This window comes from Entelurus aequoreus, linkage group LG03 (genome assembly GCF_033978785.1).
Source record: "Entelurus aequoreus isolate RoL-2023_Sb linkage group LG03, RoL_Eaeq_v1.1, whole genome shotgun sequence".
NCBI classification, from domain to species: Eukaryota; Metazoa; Chordata; class Actinopteri; order Syngnathiformes; family Syngnathidae; genus Entelurus; species Entelurus aequoreus.
The window spans coordinates 44098019-44117606 of NC_084733.1; the positions used below are offsets into that span (position 1 = coordinate 44098019).

Consider the following 19588-nt stretch of genomic DNA (forward strand, 5'->3'; position numbering starts at 1 on the left):
CACATAATGTTTTTTCTGCGTCAGAGGTGGACATGCATTTTACTGAGGTGGCAAACAATCTAAAAATTCCTGTCATATCAATTCCTAGATATGGTCGAAATTATTTAAAGTGCACTACGCATAATAAACGTAACATTATTAATATTGCTACTACGGATACTTTCAACAAAAACGCCTCAAAACAGCCCACTACCTATAATATGGGCTTTTTAAACATAAGGTCATTGTCTTCCAAAACATTATTAGTTAATGAAGTCATTAGAGACAACAATCTTGATGTCGTTGGTCTAGCCGAGACCTGGCTCAAACCAGACAAATTTTTTGCGCTGGGTGAGGCGTCTCCTCCTGGCTATACGGGAACGCATATTGCCCGTCCTATTAAAAGGGGTGGGGGTGTTGCACTAATATACAACAAAAACTTTAGCCTTACCTCGGACCTAAATAATAAATATAACTCGTTTGAGGTGCTTACTGTGAGGTTTGTCTCACCGCTGCCTCTGCACCTGGCTGTCATCTACCGCCCCCCAGGGCCCTATTCGGACTTTATCAATGAATTTTCAGAGTTCGTTGCTGATCTAGTGACGCACGCCGACAATATAATCATAATGGGAGACTTTAACATCCATATGAATACCCCATCGGACCCTCCATGCGTGGCGCTCCAGACTATAATTGATAGCTGTGGTCTTACACAAATAATAAATTAACCCACGCATCGCAACGGTAATACGATAGATCTAGTGCTTGTCAGGGGTGTCACCACCTCTAAAGTTACGATACTCCCGTACACTAAAGTAATGTCCGATCATTACCTTATAAAATTCGAAGTTCTGACTCATTGTCAACAAACTAATAATAATAATAATAACTACTATAGCAGCCGCAACATTAATGCTGCCACAACGACGACTCTTACTGACCTACTGCCTTCGGTAATGGCACCATTCCCAAATTATGTGGGCTCTATTGATAACCTCACTAACAGCTTTAACGACGCCCTGCGCGACACCATTGATAGTGTAGCACCGCTAAAGCTAAAAAGGGCCCCTAAAAGGCGTACCCCATGGTTTACAGAAGAAACTTAAGCCCAGAAATTATCATGTAGAAAGCTGGAACGCAAATGGCGTGCGACTAAACTTGAGGTTTTCCATCAAGCATGGAGTGATAGTTTAATAACTTATAAACGCATGCTTACCTCAGCTAAAGCTAAATATTACTCAAATCTCATCCACCTCAACAAAAATGATCCTAAATTTTTGTTTAGTACAGTAGCATCGCTAACCCAACAAGGGACCCAGTAGCTCCACCCACTCAGCAGATGACTTTATGAATTTCTTTAATAAGAAAATTGAAGTCATTAGAAAAGAGATTAAAGACAATGCATCTCAGCTACAACTGGGTTCTATTAACACAGATACGACTGTATATAAGACGGACACTGCCCTCCAAAATAGTTTCTCCCTCTTTGATGAAATAACATTGGAGGAATTGTTAAAATGTGTAAATGGGACAAAACAAACAACATGTTTACTTGACCCAATTCCTGGGAAACTTATCAAGGAGCTTTTTGTTTTATTAGGTCCATCAGTGTTAAATATTATAAACTTATCACTTTCCTCTGGTACTGTTCCCCTAGCATTCAAAAAATCAGTTATTCATCCTCTACTCAAAAGACCTAACCTCGATCCTGACCTCATGGTGAACTACTGGCCGGTGTCCCACCTTCCGTTTATCTCGAAAATTCTCGAAAAAATTGTCGCACAGCAGCTAAATGAACACTTAGCGTCTAACAATCTCTGTGAACCTTTTCAATCCGGTTTCAGGGCAAATCACTCTACGGAGACAGCCCTCGCAAAAATGACTAATGATCTATTGCTAACGATGGATTCTGATGCGTCATCTATGTTGCTGCTTCTTGATCTTAGCGCCGCTTTCGATACTGTTGATCATAATATTTTATTAGAGCGTATCAAAACGCGTATTGGGATGTCAGACGTAGCCTTGTCTTGGTTTAACTCTTATCTTACTGACAGGATGCAGTGTGTCTCCCATAACAATGTGACCTCGGACTATGTTAAGGTAACGTGCGGAGTTCCCCAGGGTTCGGTTCTTGGCCCTGCACTCTTTAGTATTTACATGCTGCCGCTAGGTGACATCATACGCAAATACGGTGTTAGCTTTCACTGTTATGCGGATGACACCCAACTCTACATGCCCCTAAAGTTGACCAACACGCCGGATTGTAGTCAGCTGGAGGCGTGTCTTAATGAAATTAAACAATGGATGTCCGCTAACTTTTTGCAACTCAACGCTAAGAAAACGGAAATGCTGATTATCGGTCCTGCTCAACACCGACATCTATTTAATAATACCACCTTAACATTTGACAACCAAACAATTAAACAAGGCGACTCTGTAAAGAATCTAGGTATTATCTTCGACCCAACTCTCTCGTTTGAGTCACACATTAAGAGTGTTACTAAAACGGCCTTCTTTCATCTCCGTAATATCGCTAAAATTCGTTCCATTTTGTCCACAAGCGATGCTGAGATCATTATCCATGCGTTCGTTACATCTCGTCTCGATTACTGTAACGTTTTATTTTCGGGCCTCCCTATGTCTAGCATTAAAAGATTACAGATGGTACAAAATGCGGCTGCTAGACTTTTGACAAAAACAAGAAAGTTTGATCATATTACGCCTATACTGGCTCACTTGCACTGGCTTCCTGTGCACCTAAGATGCAACTTTAAGGTTTTACTACTTACGTATAAAATACTACACGGTCAAGCTCCTGCCTATCTTGCCGATTGTATTGTACCATATGTCCCGGCAAGAAATCTGCGTTCAAAGAACTCCGGCTTATTAGTGATTCCCAGAGCCCAAAAAAAGTCTGCGGGCTATAGAGCGTTTTCTATTCGGGCTCCAATATTATGGAATGCCCTCCCGGTAAAAGTTAGAGATGCTACCTCAGTAGAAGCAATTAAGTCTCATCTTAAAACTCATTTGTATACTCTAGCCTTTAAATAGACTCCCTTTTTAGACCAGTTGATCTGCCGTTTCTTTTCTTTTCTTTTCTACTCTGCTACGGGGTGGACCGCTAGCCTGTTCATCGGATGGGGACATCTCTACGCTGCTGACCCGTCTCCGCTCGGGATGGTTCCTGCTGGCCCCACCATGGACTGGACTTTCGCTGATGTGTTGGACTTTCACAATATTATGTCAGACCCACTCGACATCCATTGCTTTCGGTCTCCCCTAGAGGGGGGGGGTTACCCACATATGCGGTCCTCTCCAAGGTTTCTCATAGTCATTCACATTGACGTCCCACTGGGGTGAGTTTTCCTTGCCCGTATGTGGGCTCTGTACCGAGGATGTCGTTGTGGCTTGTACAGCCCTTTGAGACCCTTGTGATTTAGGGCTATATAAATAAACATTGATTGATTGATTGATTGATTGATTGCTCCTGCCAAATGAATTGCACTGAGTGCAGCGGATCACCAATACAAGATGGCGGCCCCGCGTCTCGTCTGCGCCAGTAGGCAGTAGCCCTCGATGCTGCGTCTACTTATAAGATATCTATGGTTATAACGTTAGCAGTGAGTTTACAGCCTCACTGATTTAACTACACAGCAAATAAAAGTCATGTGACTTAGCCAATAAACATTATCTTACATTCAAAACTTACCCTTCTTTGTGCAACTTCAAATGTCGAACGAAGTTGGAAGTTGTTGCGTCTCCGTCTGTAATATTCGAACTGCGTGATTTGCATACGGCAATTCGTTTTTTGTTGACCAAGTCGTAGTTTTTATACCCGAACGAAACCAACTTTGGTATAAATCTTTCTCACTGGCGCATTGTTGTCCAGGGTGTACCCCGCCTTCCGCCCGAGTGTAGCTGAGATAGGCTCCAGCGCCCCCCGCGACCCCGAAGGGAATAAGCGGTAGAAAATGGATGGATGGATGGCGTTGTTTGACAACTCTTGTTCATTGGTTGTCCTGCAATTTGATTGGCTGAATGCTGTGTGATGAAAACAATGTAGATCTAATTTGATTGGCTGTTGTACTGAGAGCACACACGCTGACAGGAACAACACGCTGATAGACACAGATGAAGAAAATGAAAAATACAGAGCGCTCCCAAATAACTTTTTAAGCTTTAGGTTTTGGGGAAAGTAGCAAGTCATGTCGGTCAAAAGGCTCAAGTCCAAGTGAAGTCACAAGTCATTGATGTTAAAGTCTAAGTCGAGTTGCAAGTCTCTTTACATTTTGTCAAGTCGAGTCTAAAGTCATCAAATTCATGACTCGAGTCTGACTCGAGTCCAAGTCATGTGACTCGAGTCCACACCTCTGGTGTTCATTGACAACACTAAAATTGGCTATAGAGTGGGAATGTTTGTCTACAGCAGGGGTCACCAACGCGGTGCCCGCGGGCACCAGGTCGCCCGTAAGGACCAGATGAGTCGCCCGCGGGCCTGTTCTAAAAAAAATTTAAAAAAATAAATAAATAAAAACATTTTTTTTTTTTTTTTTTTAATTAAATCTACATAGAAAAAACACAAGATACACTTTCAATCAGTGCATCAACCCAAACAACCTCCCCCATGCACACTCATCCACATCCACTCACACAAAAGGGGTTATTTCTTTCTGCTACCAATATTCTGGTTCCCACAACATAGACAACACATCTGCAAGGGACACAGTCCCTGAAGCACACATGATTGTACAGGCTGCTGGTCCACTAACATTTTCATTAATTACTATTTTTTATGTAAGTATTTTTATATTGTTTTACTTTCTTTTTTTTCCAAGAAAATGTTTTTTATTTATTTATCTTATTTTATTTTATTTTAAAAAAAAATTAAATACAAATTATATATTTTTCTATTTATTTTAGTTCCTTTTTGCCAACTAGAATTTCTTATTAGAGGTTTACAAACTAATAATTTAGTAGTTCCATAATTAATTATTTGTTTCCATCTTTTCCCAATTACTCCAGTTAGTTGATAAAATGAAAAGCTTGAGCAAGCATCACCATACATAGCTCTAAATTCATCATACTTCATAATTTTACCATTCTCATTGATAATATCATTGACAAAAATGATTCCTCTTTCAAACATATTTTTCCAAAAGAAAGGCTTTCCATCTATTACCATATTAGAGTTCATCCATATTAACTGCTGCAAAATATCGTCTCTTTTTTCTGGCACATAAAATTGAAAACACCACTATGAGTGGATTGTTTCCTTTATGAACCCCGCCATGTTTCCCAGCAGACTCTCTGGGAGGGGATCACTTGTAAAAAAGGATACAATTTCTTTTGATACAGTACATGTTTTTTGTCCAACAGGACATTTGTGTACCACTCAATGTTTAAATACATATTTGGAACAATTGATGCTTTTAAAGAGAGACACATAGCTTCAAGGTTGAGAAGTTTCAGGCCCCCATATTCATACTCTTTGTACAAAACCTTTCTTTTAATCTTTTCTGGTTTGCCGTTCCAGACAAAATCGAAGACCCTCCGCTCATAAATCTTAAAAAAGTTTTGTGATGGAGCTGGTAATGACAAAAACTAATAAATAAATTGAGGAATAATTAACGAGTTGGCAATAGACATTTTACCATACAAGGTTAGGGATTTCCCTTTCCATAATTGCATACTTTTGTCCAGCTTTCTTAGTCGATTATCATAATTTACTGAGCCTAGATCTTCCAGATTTTCTGGGACAACAACACCAAATATGTTAACTGGTCCATCTGTCCACAAAACAGGCACTTTGCATTCCATTCGAAAGGACGTTCCCTTTAGATTTCCGATCCTTAACATTTTACATTTATCGTAATTAAGCTTAAGGCCAAATTGCTGTGAAAATATGTCCAAAAGATTAAGAAGGTTCCGCAAACAATGAGGAAAAATGTTATCTTTGTGAATCAGCCTTTTCTGACATGAACTTCATCAAGAACAAACACAGAACATGCCTCACTGATGCACATCTGCAAGACTCACTCAGAGTTGCAGTGTCAAGTTACACACCAGAGTACAACACACTAGTTAACAGCATGCAATGCCAGGCTTCCCACTAACTGACAAAGAAACAGATAACAGATTTGGTGTCCAGTTCAAAGTGTGACATTATTTAAAAATTTGAGAGTTTACATTTGTATTTTACATGAGTTATTATTTGTACAAACATGGTGCAAAGTAATTCATGATTTGTTAAAAAATGTTAGTGGCTAGCTAGTTAGAATGGGATATTGTGATTTCACAAGACTGTCTTAGAAGTGATCATTTGAAAATGTTCAATTTGAAAAATGTGCACTTAGAGAAAATATAAAAATAAAGTGTTGCATATTGATATTTATCTGTTTCTATATATATTTATTGTGAGAAATCATTAAGATGATCAGTGTTTCCACAAAGATAAATATAATTAATTATTAATAATAACAGAGTTAAAGGTAAATTGAGCAAATTGGCTACTTCTGGCAATTTATTTAAGTGTGTATCTAACTGGTAGCCCTTCGCATTAATCAGTACCCAAGAAGTAGCCCTTGGTTTCAAAAAGGTTGGTGACCCCTGGTCTACAGTGAAGCAATGTGGCAGCAGCATCATGCTGTGGAGATATTTTTCAGCGTCAAGAACTGGGAGACCAGTCTGGGTAGAGGGAAAGATGAATGCAGCAATGCACAGAGACATCCTGGATGAAAATAAAGGCTTTCCATCCAACCTGATGGAGCTTGAGTTGTGCTGCAAAGAGCAATGGACAAAACCGCCCAAAGATAGGTGTGCAAAGCTTGTGGCATCATGTTAAAAAATACTTGAGGCTGTATTGCTGCCAAGGTGCATCAACAAAGTATTGATCAAAGGGTCTGAATACTTATGTACATGTGATTTTTTAGGTTTTATTTTTTATATATTTTCTGATATATAAAAAAAACAACTATTTACATTGTCATTATGGGGTGATGTCTATAGAATTTTGAGGACAAAAATGAATTCGCCAATAGCTAGCATAACAAATGTCACAGTAAACCTCATAGGATCCGACCTGTTTTGGTCGGATCCTACGAGGTTCACTGTGACGTTTGTGTCATCCTAGGGACTTCGGCCAAATTAGTCAGTTAAAAATATAGATACCACACATAGAGGTGACGATAAATTGCGTACAAATGTTGCCTACTCTATAAGATGTGGGTGTGGTATGGTGCCAAACATTGCTCCGATGATTCGCCACAAACCACACAACGTTAATAACTCAGCTCCACAAATTAAGACCTTGATCCTATTTAGTAGAAATAATGGTGAAGATGACACCCTAAATTGCTCAATAAGTCAGTACCTGTTCCTACCTATTTGTAGTGGGTGGAGCCTAGTGGCGAAAACTGCCCCACGCCATCACCAATCTAACGGTCATTTCTGCACTTTAGATGATCAGAGACGAATACTAAACTGATGGGTTGTTTTGCAAATGACAGAATGTGGGCGTGGCATGCCGCCAAACTTTGATCTGATGGTTCGCAACAAAACATTAATACCTCAATATACCAAGTTCAGACCTTTATCCTAATTGCTAAAAATGCTGGTGACAGTCTGAAGTAGCTTTATTTCATTTGTATTTATTTCAATTTAATTTAAAGGGCTACTGAAACCCACTACTACCGACCACGCAGTCTGATAGTTTATATATCACTGATGAAATCTTAACATTGCAACACATGCCAATACGGACGGGTTAACTTATAAAGTGCAATTTTAAATTTCCAGCTAAACTTCCGGTTGAAAACGTCTATGTATGATGACGTATGCGTGTGACGTCAATCGTTGAAACGGAAGTATTCTGACCCCATTGAATCCAATACAAAAAGCTCTGTTTTAATCTCAAAATTCCACAGTATTCTGGACATCTGTGTTGGTGAATCTTTTGCAATTTGTTTAATGAACAATGAAGACTGCAAAGAAGAAAGTTGTAGGTGGGATCGGTGTATTAGCAGCGGACTACAGCAACACAATCAGGACTTTTAGATGGATAGCAGACGCGCTAGCCGCCGACCTCACCTTGACTTCCTCCATTTCCGGGCCGCCAACCGCATCTATGATCGGGTGAAGTCCTTCGTCGCGCCGTCGATCGCTGGAACGCAGGTGAACACGGGTGTTGATGAGCAGATGAGGGCTGGCTGGCGTAGGTGGATAGCTAATGTTTTTAGCATAGCTCTGTGAGGTCCCGTTGCTAAGTTAGCTTCAATGGTGTCGTTAGCAACAGCATTGTTAAGCTTCGACAGGCTGGAAAGCATTAACCGTGTATTTACAGGTCCATGGTTTAATTGTATTGTTGATTTTCTGTCTATCCTTCGAGTCAGGGGCTTATTTCTTTTGTTTCTATCTGCAGATAAGCCCGATGCTATCATGTTAGCTCCGTAGCTAAAGTGCTTTGCCGATGTATTGCCGTGGAGATAAAAGTCACTGTGAATGTCCATTTCGCGTTCTCGACTCTCATTTTCAAGAGGATATAGTATCCGAGGTGGTTTAAAATACAAATCCGTGATCCACAATAGAAAAAGGAGAGAGCGTGGAATCCAATGAGCCAGGTTGTACCTAAGTTACGGTCAGAGCGAAAAAAGCTGCGTCCTGCACTGCACTGTAGTCCTTCACTCTCACGTTCCTCATCCACGAATCTTTCATGCTGGCTCAAATTAATGGGGTAATCGTCGCTTTCTCTGTTCGAATCGCTCTCGCTGCTGGTGTAAACAATGGGGAAATGTAAGGAGCCTTTCAACTTGTGACGTCAAACTACTTCCGGTACAGGCAAGGCTTTTTTTTATCAGCGACCAAAAGTTGTGAACTTCATCGTCGATGTTCTCTACTAAATCCTTTCAGCAAAAATATGGCAATATCGCGAGATGATCAAGTATGACACATAGAATGGATCTGCTATCCCCGTTTAAATAAAAAAATGTCATTTCAGTAGGCCTTTAATAGTATTGTTGATTTTCTGTCTATCCTTCCAGTCAGGGGTTTATTTCTTTTGTTTCTATCTGCAGTTAAGCCCGATGCTATCACGTTAGCTCCGTAGCTAAAGTGCTTCGCCGATGTATTGTCGTGGAGATAAAAGTCACTGTGAATGTCCATTTCGCGTTCTCGACTCTCATTTTCAAGAGGATATAGTATCCGAGGTGGTTTAAAATACAAATCCGTGATCCACAATAGAAAAAGGAGAGAGTGTGAAATCCAATGAGCCAGCTTGTACCTAAGTTACGGTCAGAGCGAAAAAAGATGCGTCCTGCACTGCACTCTAGTCCTTCACTCTCACGTTCCTCATCCACGAATCTTTCATCCTGGCTCAAATTAATGGGGTAATCGTCGCTTTCTCGGTCCGAATCTCTCTCGCTGCTGGTGTAAACAATGGGGAAATGTGAGGAGCCTTTCAACTTGTGACGTCACGCTACTTCCGGTACAGGCAAGGCTTTTTTTATCAGCGACCAAAAGTTGCGAACTTTATCGTCGATGTTCTCTACTAAATCCTTTCAGCAAAAATATGGCAATATCGCGAAATGATCAAGTATGACACATAGAATGGATCTGCTATCCCCGTTTAAATTTTAAAAAATAATTTCAATAGGCCTTTAATGTAATTCTCCTAGGGACTTTGACCGATTGAGTCAAGGTTTAAATGACAGATACTAGACATATAGACGATGATATATTGCAAACACTTTTTGCATACGCCATTAGATGTGGGCGTGGTGTGGGGGCAAACTTGGCTGCAATGGTTCGCTACTAAACCCGACAGGTTAATAACTCGGCTCCACAAACTCAGATCTTGATGAGTGATGACACCCTGAAGTGCCCGATGGGTCAGTATCTGTTCATATCTATTTGTAAGGGGCGGAGCCTGGCGGCAAAAACTGACTTGCAACAGTACCAATTTACCTGTCATTACTGCACTTTAGATGGTCGGATCTTCTTCCTAACTGACATGAGGCATTAAGGTGAGAGTCTGATCATGTCTAAATGTAAATTTCGACACTGCCACCACCCCCTTGTGGTGGAAGATTTTAACAGTGTTAACTTCCTTACAAATCCTCCGATCTTTATGACATTTTTGGTGTTGGGTCAGAGCATCGGGAAGGACCTAACCGCATGCGTCATGCGTGCCCGCCAACTCGTGTGAACCCCGCGGTGCAAGGGGGGCGAGGGCCCGTACAACGCTGCTCGCACTTTAATTTAACATTGGAATTGGAATGTAAACTTTAGAATATCCTAGTTTATTAAAACAAACAAATGAAAACATTTTAAATATACTGTCTGTTAACATTTTGCACTTGATTAAAAATCACAACCAAAAGCAATAAAATAGGTTCTGTCTTCGTTAAGCAAAAGATGGTGGAACCTTAAATATACACAACCAAAACAATAAATAATATGGCTAAATAAAGTTATTGTGACCAAATATTATTATTATTATGCGGTATTGTTGAATGTGCTCAAAAAGTACTTATTCCCTTACTAAAATCTTTTAACAAAGTTTTATTTTACTTTTTTGAAATACAAAACCCAAAACCAGTGAAGTTGGCACATTGTGTAAATCGTAAATAAAAACCGAATACAATGATTTGCAAATCCTTTTCAACTTATATTTAATTGAATACATTGCAAAGACAAGATATCTAATGTTTGAATTGAGAAACTTTTTAACCACTGTGTTACATTGCCTTTCCTTTTAACAACACTCAGTAAACGTTTGGGACCAATTTTTGAAGCTTTTCAGGTGGAATTCTTTCCCATTCTTGCTTAATGTACAGCTTAACTTGTTCAACAGTCCGGGGTCTCCGTTGTGGTATTTTAGGCTTCATAATGCGCCAGACATTTTCAATGGGAGACAGGTCTGGACTACAGGCAGGTCAGTCTAGTACCCGCACTCTTTCACTAAGAAGCCACGCTGTTGTAACACGTGGCTTGGCATTGTCTTGCTGAAACAATGCAACGTATGTTGCTCCAAAACCTGTATGTACATTTCAGCATTAATGGTGCCTTCACAGATGTGTAAGTTACCCATGCCTTGGCCACTAATACAACACCCACCTACCATCACAGATGCTGGCTTTTGAACTTTGCGCCTATAACAGTCTGGATGGTTCTTTTCCTCTTTGGTCAGGAGGACACAACGTCCACAGTTTCCAAAAACAATTTGAAATGTGGACTCGTCAGACCACAGAACACTTTTCCATTTTGCATCAGTCCATCTAAAATGAGCTTGGGGCCAGCGAAGCCGGCGGCATTTCTGGGTGTTGTTGATAAATGGCTGGTTTTGTGGTTCGTAATTAAAATAGACACACAAACTTTCTTGGCAGAAAAAATATCAAATATTGATCTGACTTAATGAGAGACATAATATTTTTATTTGTGTGTTCAAATATGTTTATATTCTTCCATTTCAATTTTTAAATGTTTTAGAGTGTTTTTTAATAAATATAAATTAGGTGATCATTGTGTTTAAGTAACGTCACGCAAGTTCACTTCCTGTCAAAGACACCTCCGTCTGTTTCAACTACAAACTGTCGAGTAAACTGTACTTTTCAGACTATAAGGTGCGCTTAAAATCCTTTCATTTTCTCAAAAATCAACAGTGCGTCTTATAACCCAGTGCGTCTAATGTACGTATTAATTTTGGTTGTGCTTACCGACTTTGAAGCAAATTTATTTGGCAAGACATGCACCTGGGGATAGGTTGGGGATAGGTTGATTGGCAACACTAAAATTGGCCCTAGTGTGTTGTCTGTCTGTGTTGGCCCTGTGATGAGGTGGCGACTTGTCCAGGGTGTATCCCGCCTTCCGCCCAAATGCACCTGACATAGGCTCCAGCACCCCCCGTGACCCCGTAAGGGACAAGCGGTAGAAAATGGATGGATGGATGGAAGTGTAACGAGTAGTAGTAGCAGTAGTCGTAGTAGTAGTAGTAGTAGTAGTAGTAGTAGTCACACACAAGAGCTGCCATAGTTGTGTATAAAGAGAGTATTGCCAACTAAACTAGAGGCGCCATGACTGCTACCAAGGACGTGTGCGGCTGTGCCCCGATGCATGCCATTGCTTTCGTTTCGATGTTAGATTTTCTGACGAAATAAATCAAAATGAAATATTGATATATTTTTCCAAACATAATCCAAATTTGACGCACTCTGCTGCTACATTCCTGCAGTGTTTTGCGACCAGTAGGCACTCTAACACGCACTCGACGGCGCAATAAACGTAAAAAAATACACAGAACGACCCAAAAAATTTCTTATTACCCTCATTTTGCCAAAATCTTCATTAGATTTGGACCTACAATCACGGAGAAATTGTGACTTTTGTGTAAAGTATGTCAACTGTGGTGGCTGCCTCCAATGTATTTTTTGTAATCCCTGTATGTATCACTCATTATGTATTATTCCAACTGATCTTTCTTTTTTGTAATATGCTAAGTGAGTAAGTGTACTTTTGTAGTTATTTCCCCATATTTCTGCACAAGAGCTCAGATATGGTAACACTTGCGAGCAGCAGAGAATATGAAGTGATTTTTGGTCCAGAACATATTTCGCTTTATTCAATATTGACATATGTCTTGTCACTTTACATTGTATATTTTTTATGAGATTTCCAGTTCATTTTCTCATCTATTATTAGACCCAATGCATTTATTTGTTTTACTCTTTCAATGTCCGTCTATTTGTATTTGTCTTTACTGAGATTCAAAGATAGTCTGTTTTTGTCAAACCATCTCTTTAATTTGTTAATTTTTTCTGTTATTATTTTCATTAGCTTCTGTGTGTTCTCTCCCGAAGAAAACGCCAACGTTATGTCGTGTGTTGACCTGGCACAAGACACTGTAATTGGTGGCTCTTCACTGTTGATGGCGAACCTTCACTTCCCCTACTTGACTTCTTTTCGGGTGGTTGGGAAAGCAATGTAAAAGTTTTCCACAATTCTCACGGGTGGAACAAACCCAACATGTTGACCAAAGAAACGCCATTATATGTTATGTAGAACAAAAGGAAGTATTTTAATATGTAGGAAAAAAATCATATTACGACCCCTTTAATGCATCTTATAATCTGGTGCACCCGATGGTCAAAAAAGGCAGCACAACCTCTATGTTCAATGTGAATACTGTATCTTATTTGTTTAGACAGTAATGGGTTTATACAATTTTTGATTGGGGCATGATGTTTTTTAATGCAGAAAGATGTTAATGTCTCTTGTTTTCATGTCAGCATTTAAGCTAGCTAGCAAACTAACGCTAGACGATTCATAATATTATCAAAGTGTGGTTAACAATCACAGTTTTTCGATCATTTTAATTTAGTACGATAATACTAACAGTCAGGAGTTTTAAAACTGTTAATATTACTACCGCTTATGTGCATGTAGTACAAAAGCACACAACTGCTGCAAAGAGTGACCCCTCTGCCTTTTGAAGCTCGTAACGACGCAAGCACACCGCGGTTATCAAGCCTGGAAAAACTTATCGAGTTAATTTTCATTTAATGTTCGGTTAGTTTACTTATCGAATATTGGCCCAGGTCTATTTTTAGCTCAATGGATTTTATACCCTTGTTTAGTGTAATCTCCTCACCTTCTTCCCAAGGCTTACAGATACTTTTTGGGAATCTTCTGTCCATTTTGTAGGTAAGAATGTCACCATGGACAATCCTCATCCTGCCCGGTGCTGCCTCAGACAGCAACTGTGGAAACAACATTCAATTAAATATATATATATATTCACTGAAACCAGTCATTCTCCTCAGTCACTCTCTCCAGGTGGTTAATGATGAGGCGGTGGATGAATCGATATGGCTTAAATGGACAGACAAAGGCATTTATCCACCATCAACACTGACAAACCGGTGCAATGACATTTACACAAACCGAGTGGAGAGCGTCATTTACCGTTAATCCGGGGATGAAGCGTGAATCCTTCTCCACCACAAACAGGTCTGTAGCCCCAGCATTCAGAATGGAGCGGGTCAAGCCACCGGGACCCGGACCCACCTCACACACATGGGCATTCTTCAAATTGCCTGCCTGGCGCACTATTTTGTCTGAAAAGATGGAGCTGGATGATCTACTGAATGCTTTTGTATGGCCCTCTGCACACTTAGCAAGTCAAATTCATAAATCATGTACATTACACAGCATGCTCCAATCAAACAACTTAATCAGTCTTGTGTATCCAAATGTATATGAATTGTGTGCTATGGATATGAGATGCATTAATCCAACGGTCACCTTGCCCAGTAACAAAAGAGCAGATCAGGCCAGCAGTGCATCACTGACAATTACATTAAGCTCCATAAGGGCTGATGACTTGCTTTATTCGTTTTAGCAGAGGACCTCCTCAACATGACCCAAACAGGAAAGCCTGTCTCTTTTAATGCCTGGAAACAAGGCTATGTGGAGCTGAGCAGTGAAGTGCACTGGTGTAGACAAAATAATGAGGAATAGGAGGGAGCAGGTATTGGTGCAATGCAGATAGAGCTAGACGAGAGTGTGTGTGCGTGTGTGTGTGCGCGCACGCGTAACAGACAGACCAACCTGTGAGCCTTAAGTCCAACAGGAAGTTCTGAGAAAGCTGTTTCTCAGCTCGCAGCTTGTACAGCTTTATCAACTCACTGACAGTGGGCAAGGGAGGTAGGCGGAAAGATGCAAGCTTTCCAGAGGCAGCCATTCCAATTAAATAAACACTGTAAAAATTAAAACACACACACACAAAAAACACTTAAAAGCTACTGTAAAGACATCCTGTAAAGACCACTGAGAGACATGGAGTGTTTAGAATTGCTACATTTAAGCAACTTTTTCATTGTGATAGGTTATACATTTATCTCAAAATGGTTTAGTCAGTGGTGCGCCGTCAGGGCCAGCAAGGCCTTCTCTGCTGGCCTAACATAACCAGAAATCATGATCATAATGAAGATAAAAGTAATCTTTTAATTTACTCTCCCTAAATATCTAAAAGTATTCATATTCTCTTCATGTCATATTATGCTCCTTCCAGTGCTGTTGTTTTTAGGTTACAGTTTTTATCCAACAGAATTCAGATAGCTTATGTTACCATGCTGTACGAAATCTGCCCGGGGCCATAAGAATCAATAATGCAGGCGTCTGTGCACTGTAAGTGAACGGGCATATACAATTGATAGATAATTGCGATAGCTAATCAGGTCATGAGTTGTTGTAAGGTAAGGCCTTCTAGCTGGCCTCACGCTGAACGTGACATTTACGTGTCCTTTGACTCACTGGTTTAAGCTGCAGCGGTGCTATGCAGATCAGCAGATATAGCTACTTTTTTAACCCACAATGGCCAAAGCACTTTTAATGTTGCTTTTAATTATGTAATTTCCGACGCAGTGGTGTGCCTAACATGAATCGTGATCATAATTGAATAAAAGGTAATTATTTTTAATCTACTTTCCAAAAATATATAAAAGTATTCATCATATTCTCTTCAATGCTTTGTTTTTACGTTAAAGCTAGCTTGTTGCCAGCGCCGCAGACCTTCTGAGTCAACATTAGCGGCATAAACAAGCAGAGGACATTCAATTGATAGACAGTTGCGATAGCCAATCAGATCCCGAGTTGTTGACAGTAGCCCATCAAGGTAGCCTAACGTTAAACGTGACTGTGATTGGATGCTCACTTTTCATTCCCAAGTGAGTATCCAATCACAAATGTTGATTTGCATCCATGATTGGTTGGTTGTTTACTATGATGAGTCACGATTGGTTGAGATTAGGCCAGTCAGAGGCAACATACGGCGGGTCATGGTACCAGGAAGGGAAATCACAACAGACGTCCCAAATGATGATGAGAGAGTTGTAGAAGAGAAGAGGGAATTTTCAAGCGGGTGATTTATATATTAAAAAAAACTAATGGAAGATGGCAGAGGGATTCTCTCCCTTAGATTTTTCTTTTAGCGATGTAGACGACATCCAGGAAACCCACAATGCGTCTACTTGGCCACATTTCAACAAATGCATGCATCTGGATAAAACAATGGCCAACATTTGAGTTGTTTACCATGTAAGACCAAATCAATGCTTTCGACATGGAAGACGTGGAATAAACATTTAAGAACACACATGATTGTGGACATGTGATGACTCTTGCTACAGTATAGCCTGTCTAAATGCTACATTTCATTTTCATTGGTGTTTTACAACAAGACAGTAGCTGACATTTTGTTCATTATTTCTACTCTTTACATTTTGACATTGAATAGTTGAATCATTTTGAAACAAACAACAAGATCATAGTCGCACAATTAAGTCAAGTCACTTACTTGGCGCTGACCACAGACATGTGGTCTAGTAAGACCACAGAACCGAACGTGTGTGACAGTCCATTACATCGTCGACTGGGAATTAAAAAGTGCCTGCCTGCAAATTAATTTTTTATCTGCGTTTGATACAATTTGTATTATTTGCACAGCTATGTTATTTATTTTATGTAGAAAGAATATGTTTCTATTTTATTTATATATTCTTTGTTTTTCTACTTTATTTATGTTATGTAATTCTGTGCTACTTAAACAGTTTATTTTCTGTGCTGTTAATACCCATCTTGACTAACTGGGTTAATAAAAGTGCCACTGTCTGTTTACAGTGCAGTTGTCATTCACTTCAATTTCAGTGAATCTCGCTCAAAATATATCGAGATATATATCGAATATCGAGTTTAAGTAAAAATATATCGAGATATATTTTTACGTCCATATCGCCCAGCCCTAAATAAGATATATTAATTGCTGTCGAGGGTTTATAATTTTTTTTTAAAGCCAGTTTTGTACGCTGTTGAGGCGATTCAATGCCCAATAGTGCCCAGGTCTGTTTCTGTAAAGTATTTCTCCAGCCGTAGTCATGTGGGGACATAAACTATGGTATTTTGAGAGGTATTTATTGAAGTCGGACATCACTAAAGGCCTAGGTGAGAAACGCGCGGCCCGTCACTGGGTTTAGTATATCATCAAATGCAGTGGCTGGTCGTTCGTTTCCCACCTACGCCTTCAGTGATGTCCTGTGTCCAATGATTACCTCTCAAAATACCATAATTTATGTCACCACATGACCATTGCTGGAGAAATACTATACAAGAACACATTTACGCACTACTGCGCATTGAATCACCACCAACAGTGTACAAAACGGGTTATTTTTTGGCGCATTTAAAAATCAATAAACCCGCATCAGCAATTAAAACATATCTTATGTGGTACTGTCAAAATTAAAATTGCAAAAAACATAATAAACGTGAAAAAATAAATAAATTAAATATCATATATAATTTGTAGAACCTATTCGAGATTCCGGGGTTGGCCAGCATCGTCTCACAAGATGTAATTTCTTTTTAAATATCCTTCTTGAAAACGGCCTCGCAAATATATGTGTTGTCTTGTCTAATCATAAAAGACGCAGACGAGGCGAGTTGGCTGAGTTCTTAAAGTTTACTCCACAGCGTGCTCATCAAAAACATCCCATTGGCTAATTGGGGCCACTGTGCATGCTCTTCACTACTGTGGCATGCTGGGTAATGGAGTTATTACGTTAGCTAGCTCATAACATCACAATATATATCTGCCTTAGGCCAGCGAGAAGGCCTTACTGACAACAACTCGTGATCTGATTGGCTATCGCAACTGTCTGTCAAATCGCCCGCATTGTTAATTCTGAAGGCGTCTGGCAGATTTCGTACAGCATGGCAACATAAGCAAGCTGAATTCTGATTGGATAAAAACTCTATAACCTAAAAACAACAGCGCTGGAAGGAGCACAATATGACACGAAGAGAATATGAATACTTATAGATATTTAGGGAAAGTAAATTAAAAATTACTTTTATCTTTAATTATGATCATGATTTCTGGTTATGTTAGGCCAGCAGAGAAGGCGGCACACCACTGATCAAATACATATTGAGCACAAGCCGTATTACATGTCATGTCTGGAACACCGTCATCGACTACAATGTACTCTCGAGACATTTTGATTATCTTGGTTTGGTAAAACACTCACTAAGATTATGGGTCTTTGGCGCCCTCTTGTGGCGTGATAACAGACAGCATACTCTCAGGATCAGGGAATATCCATCCATCCTACCCCTTATTCCCTTCGGGGTCGCTGGAGCCTATCTCAGCTACAATCGGGCGGAAGGCGGGGTACACCCTGGACAAGTCGCCACCTCATCGCAGGGCCAACACAGATAGACAGACAACATTCACATTCGCATTCACACACTAGGGCCGATTTTAGTGTTGTCAATCAACCTATCCCCAGGTGCATGTCTTTGGAAGTGGGAGGAAGCCGGAGTACCCGGAGGGAACCCACACATTCACGGGGAGGACATGCAAACTCCACACAGAAAGATCCCGAGCCCGGGATTGAACTCAAGACTACTCAGGACCTTCGTATTGTGAGGCACACGCACTAACCCCTCTTCCACCGTGCTGCCTGGATCAGGGAATAGTTTAACTTTAAACTTGGATATGAGGAGTTGCTACCATTGTACCGACCATCTGGTCAATTTATTCTGTAGAAAGGTACAGTTTGATACAAATTAGTGAGAGGTGACATTGACTGGGCAAGAGAGGTCATTTTAAGAGTTAGCCAAACAGCCACCAGCCGTGCGTATAAACACTAGAACTTTAAAAAGATGGCGTCGTACAGTAAATAGCATTAGCTGTGACACTGTCATTTGCAATATGCAGCTCAGGTTTAATGTTCTCTCGTTTAGCCAAAGCGACCAATAGCGGCGGCGAATTTTACAATGATTCATCTAGCCGTCACTATTCTGAAAGATGCCAGGCTGCTGAAAAAAATAAATAAATGCTGATATTACCCACGCTTCTTTCTCACCGGCGTTGCAGCGATTTCCTTCCTCACACTTCCTTATTCGTCATGACGTTAACGTGAGACCATCCAATCAGATTGCGACAATCGTAAATTCTACCAATCAATGGGCGTGGGCTGGCTTTAGGTTTGCCCTTCAACAGTCGTTTGTTGTTGATGTATTGCGGGTTCAAGGCCAGGAGGGGGCAATAGTTCAGGGACGAACGTGTGTTCATTCCGAGGTAATAGATTTAAATTCGTTTATTATTATCTTTAATACATCTGACACCGTATTTGGTCCTGAAAATGTATTAATTCAAATTAAGTTAATGCACTTAGAATAAACATCTGCTTAGTTGGGACGCAGAGTCTAATAACATGTACAACAATGTTATTATCTTAGCAGATACAGAACATTCTGACAAATGTGTGGTGACATTTAACATGTATTTAACATTTCTGGGATGATGAGACATCCATATGTGGAAGATCAGAAGAAAACCAAAATACCAAAGAGTATGTAATTCCCAGGGCTGTTTAAAAACAACTGTCTAACATAAATAAACACAGAAACCAAAAAAAACTTTAAAGTCTACAGTGTGTGTTCAACAATTACCTCGGGGTCAGTCTCACGCTGTGTTTACTGGATGTCTCGTGGGTGCTTGAAGTAAAACACACAGAAAAGAGAAACCAACTGTTACCGACTGGAACGTCACTGAAGA

General features: G+C 40.1%; 1 protein-coding gene across 5 annotated transcripts in view; it reads right to left on the reverse strand.

Moving 5' to 3' along the window:
- tfb1m (transcription factor B1, mitochondrial) overlaps positions 1-19002 on the reverse strand; it is a 94490-nt gene extending 75488 nt beyond the window's left edge. For 2 of the 5 annotated variants that reach the window (XM_062041877.1, XM_062041881.1), the window contains exons 1-4: positions 18877-19002; positions 14578-14726; positions 13933-14084; positions 13619-13727 (exon numbers count right to left, since the gene is read on the reverse strand). In XM_062041877.1, the coding sequence (XP_061897861.1) occupies positions 13619-13727; positions 13933-14084; positions 14578-14710 (394 nt within the window). In that variant the 5' untranslated portion in view covers positions 14711-14726; positions 18877-19002. Of the gene's footprint in view, positions 1-13618; positions 13728-13932; positions 14085-14577; positions 14727-18053; positions 18846-18876 lie in introns of those variants that run through there. The other 3 variants (XM_062041880.1, XM_062041879.1, XM_062041878.1) reach the window with 3 other exon arrangements.
- Between the last annotated feature and the right edge of the window lie 586 nt (positions 19003-19588).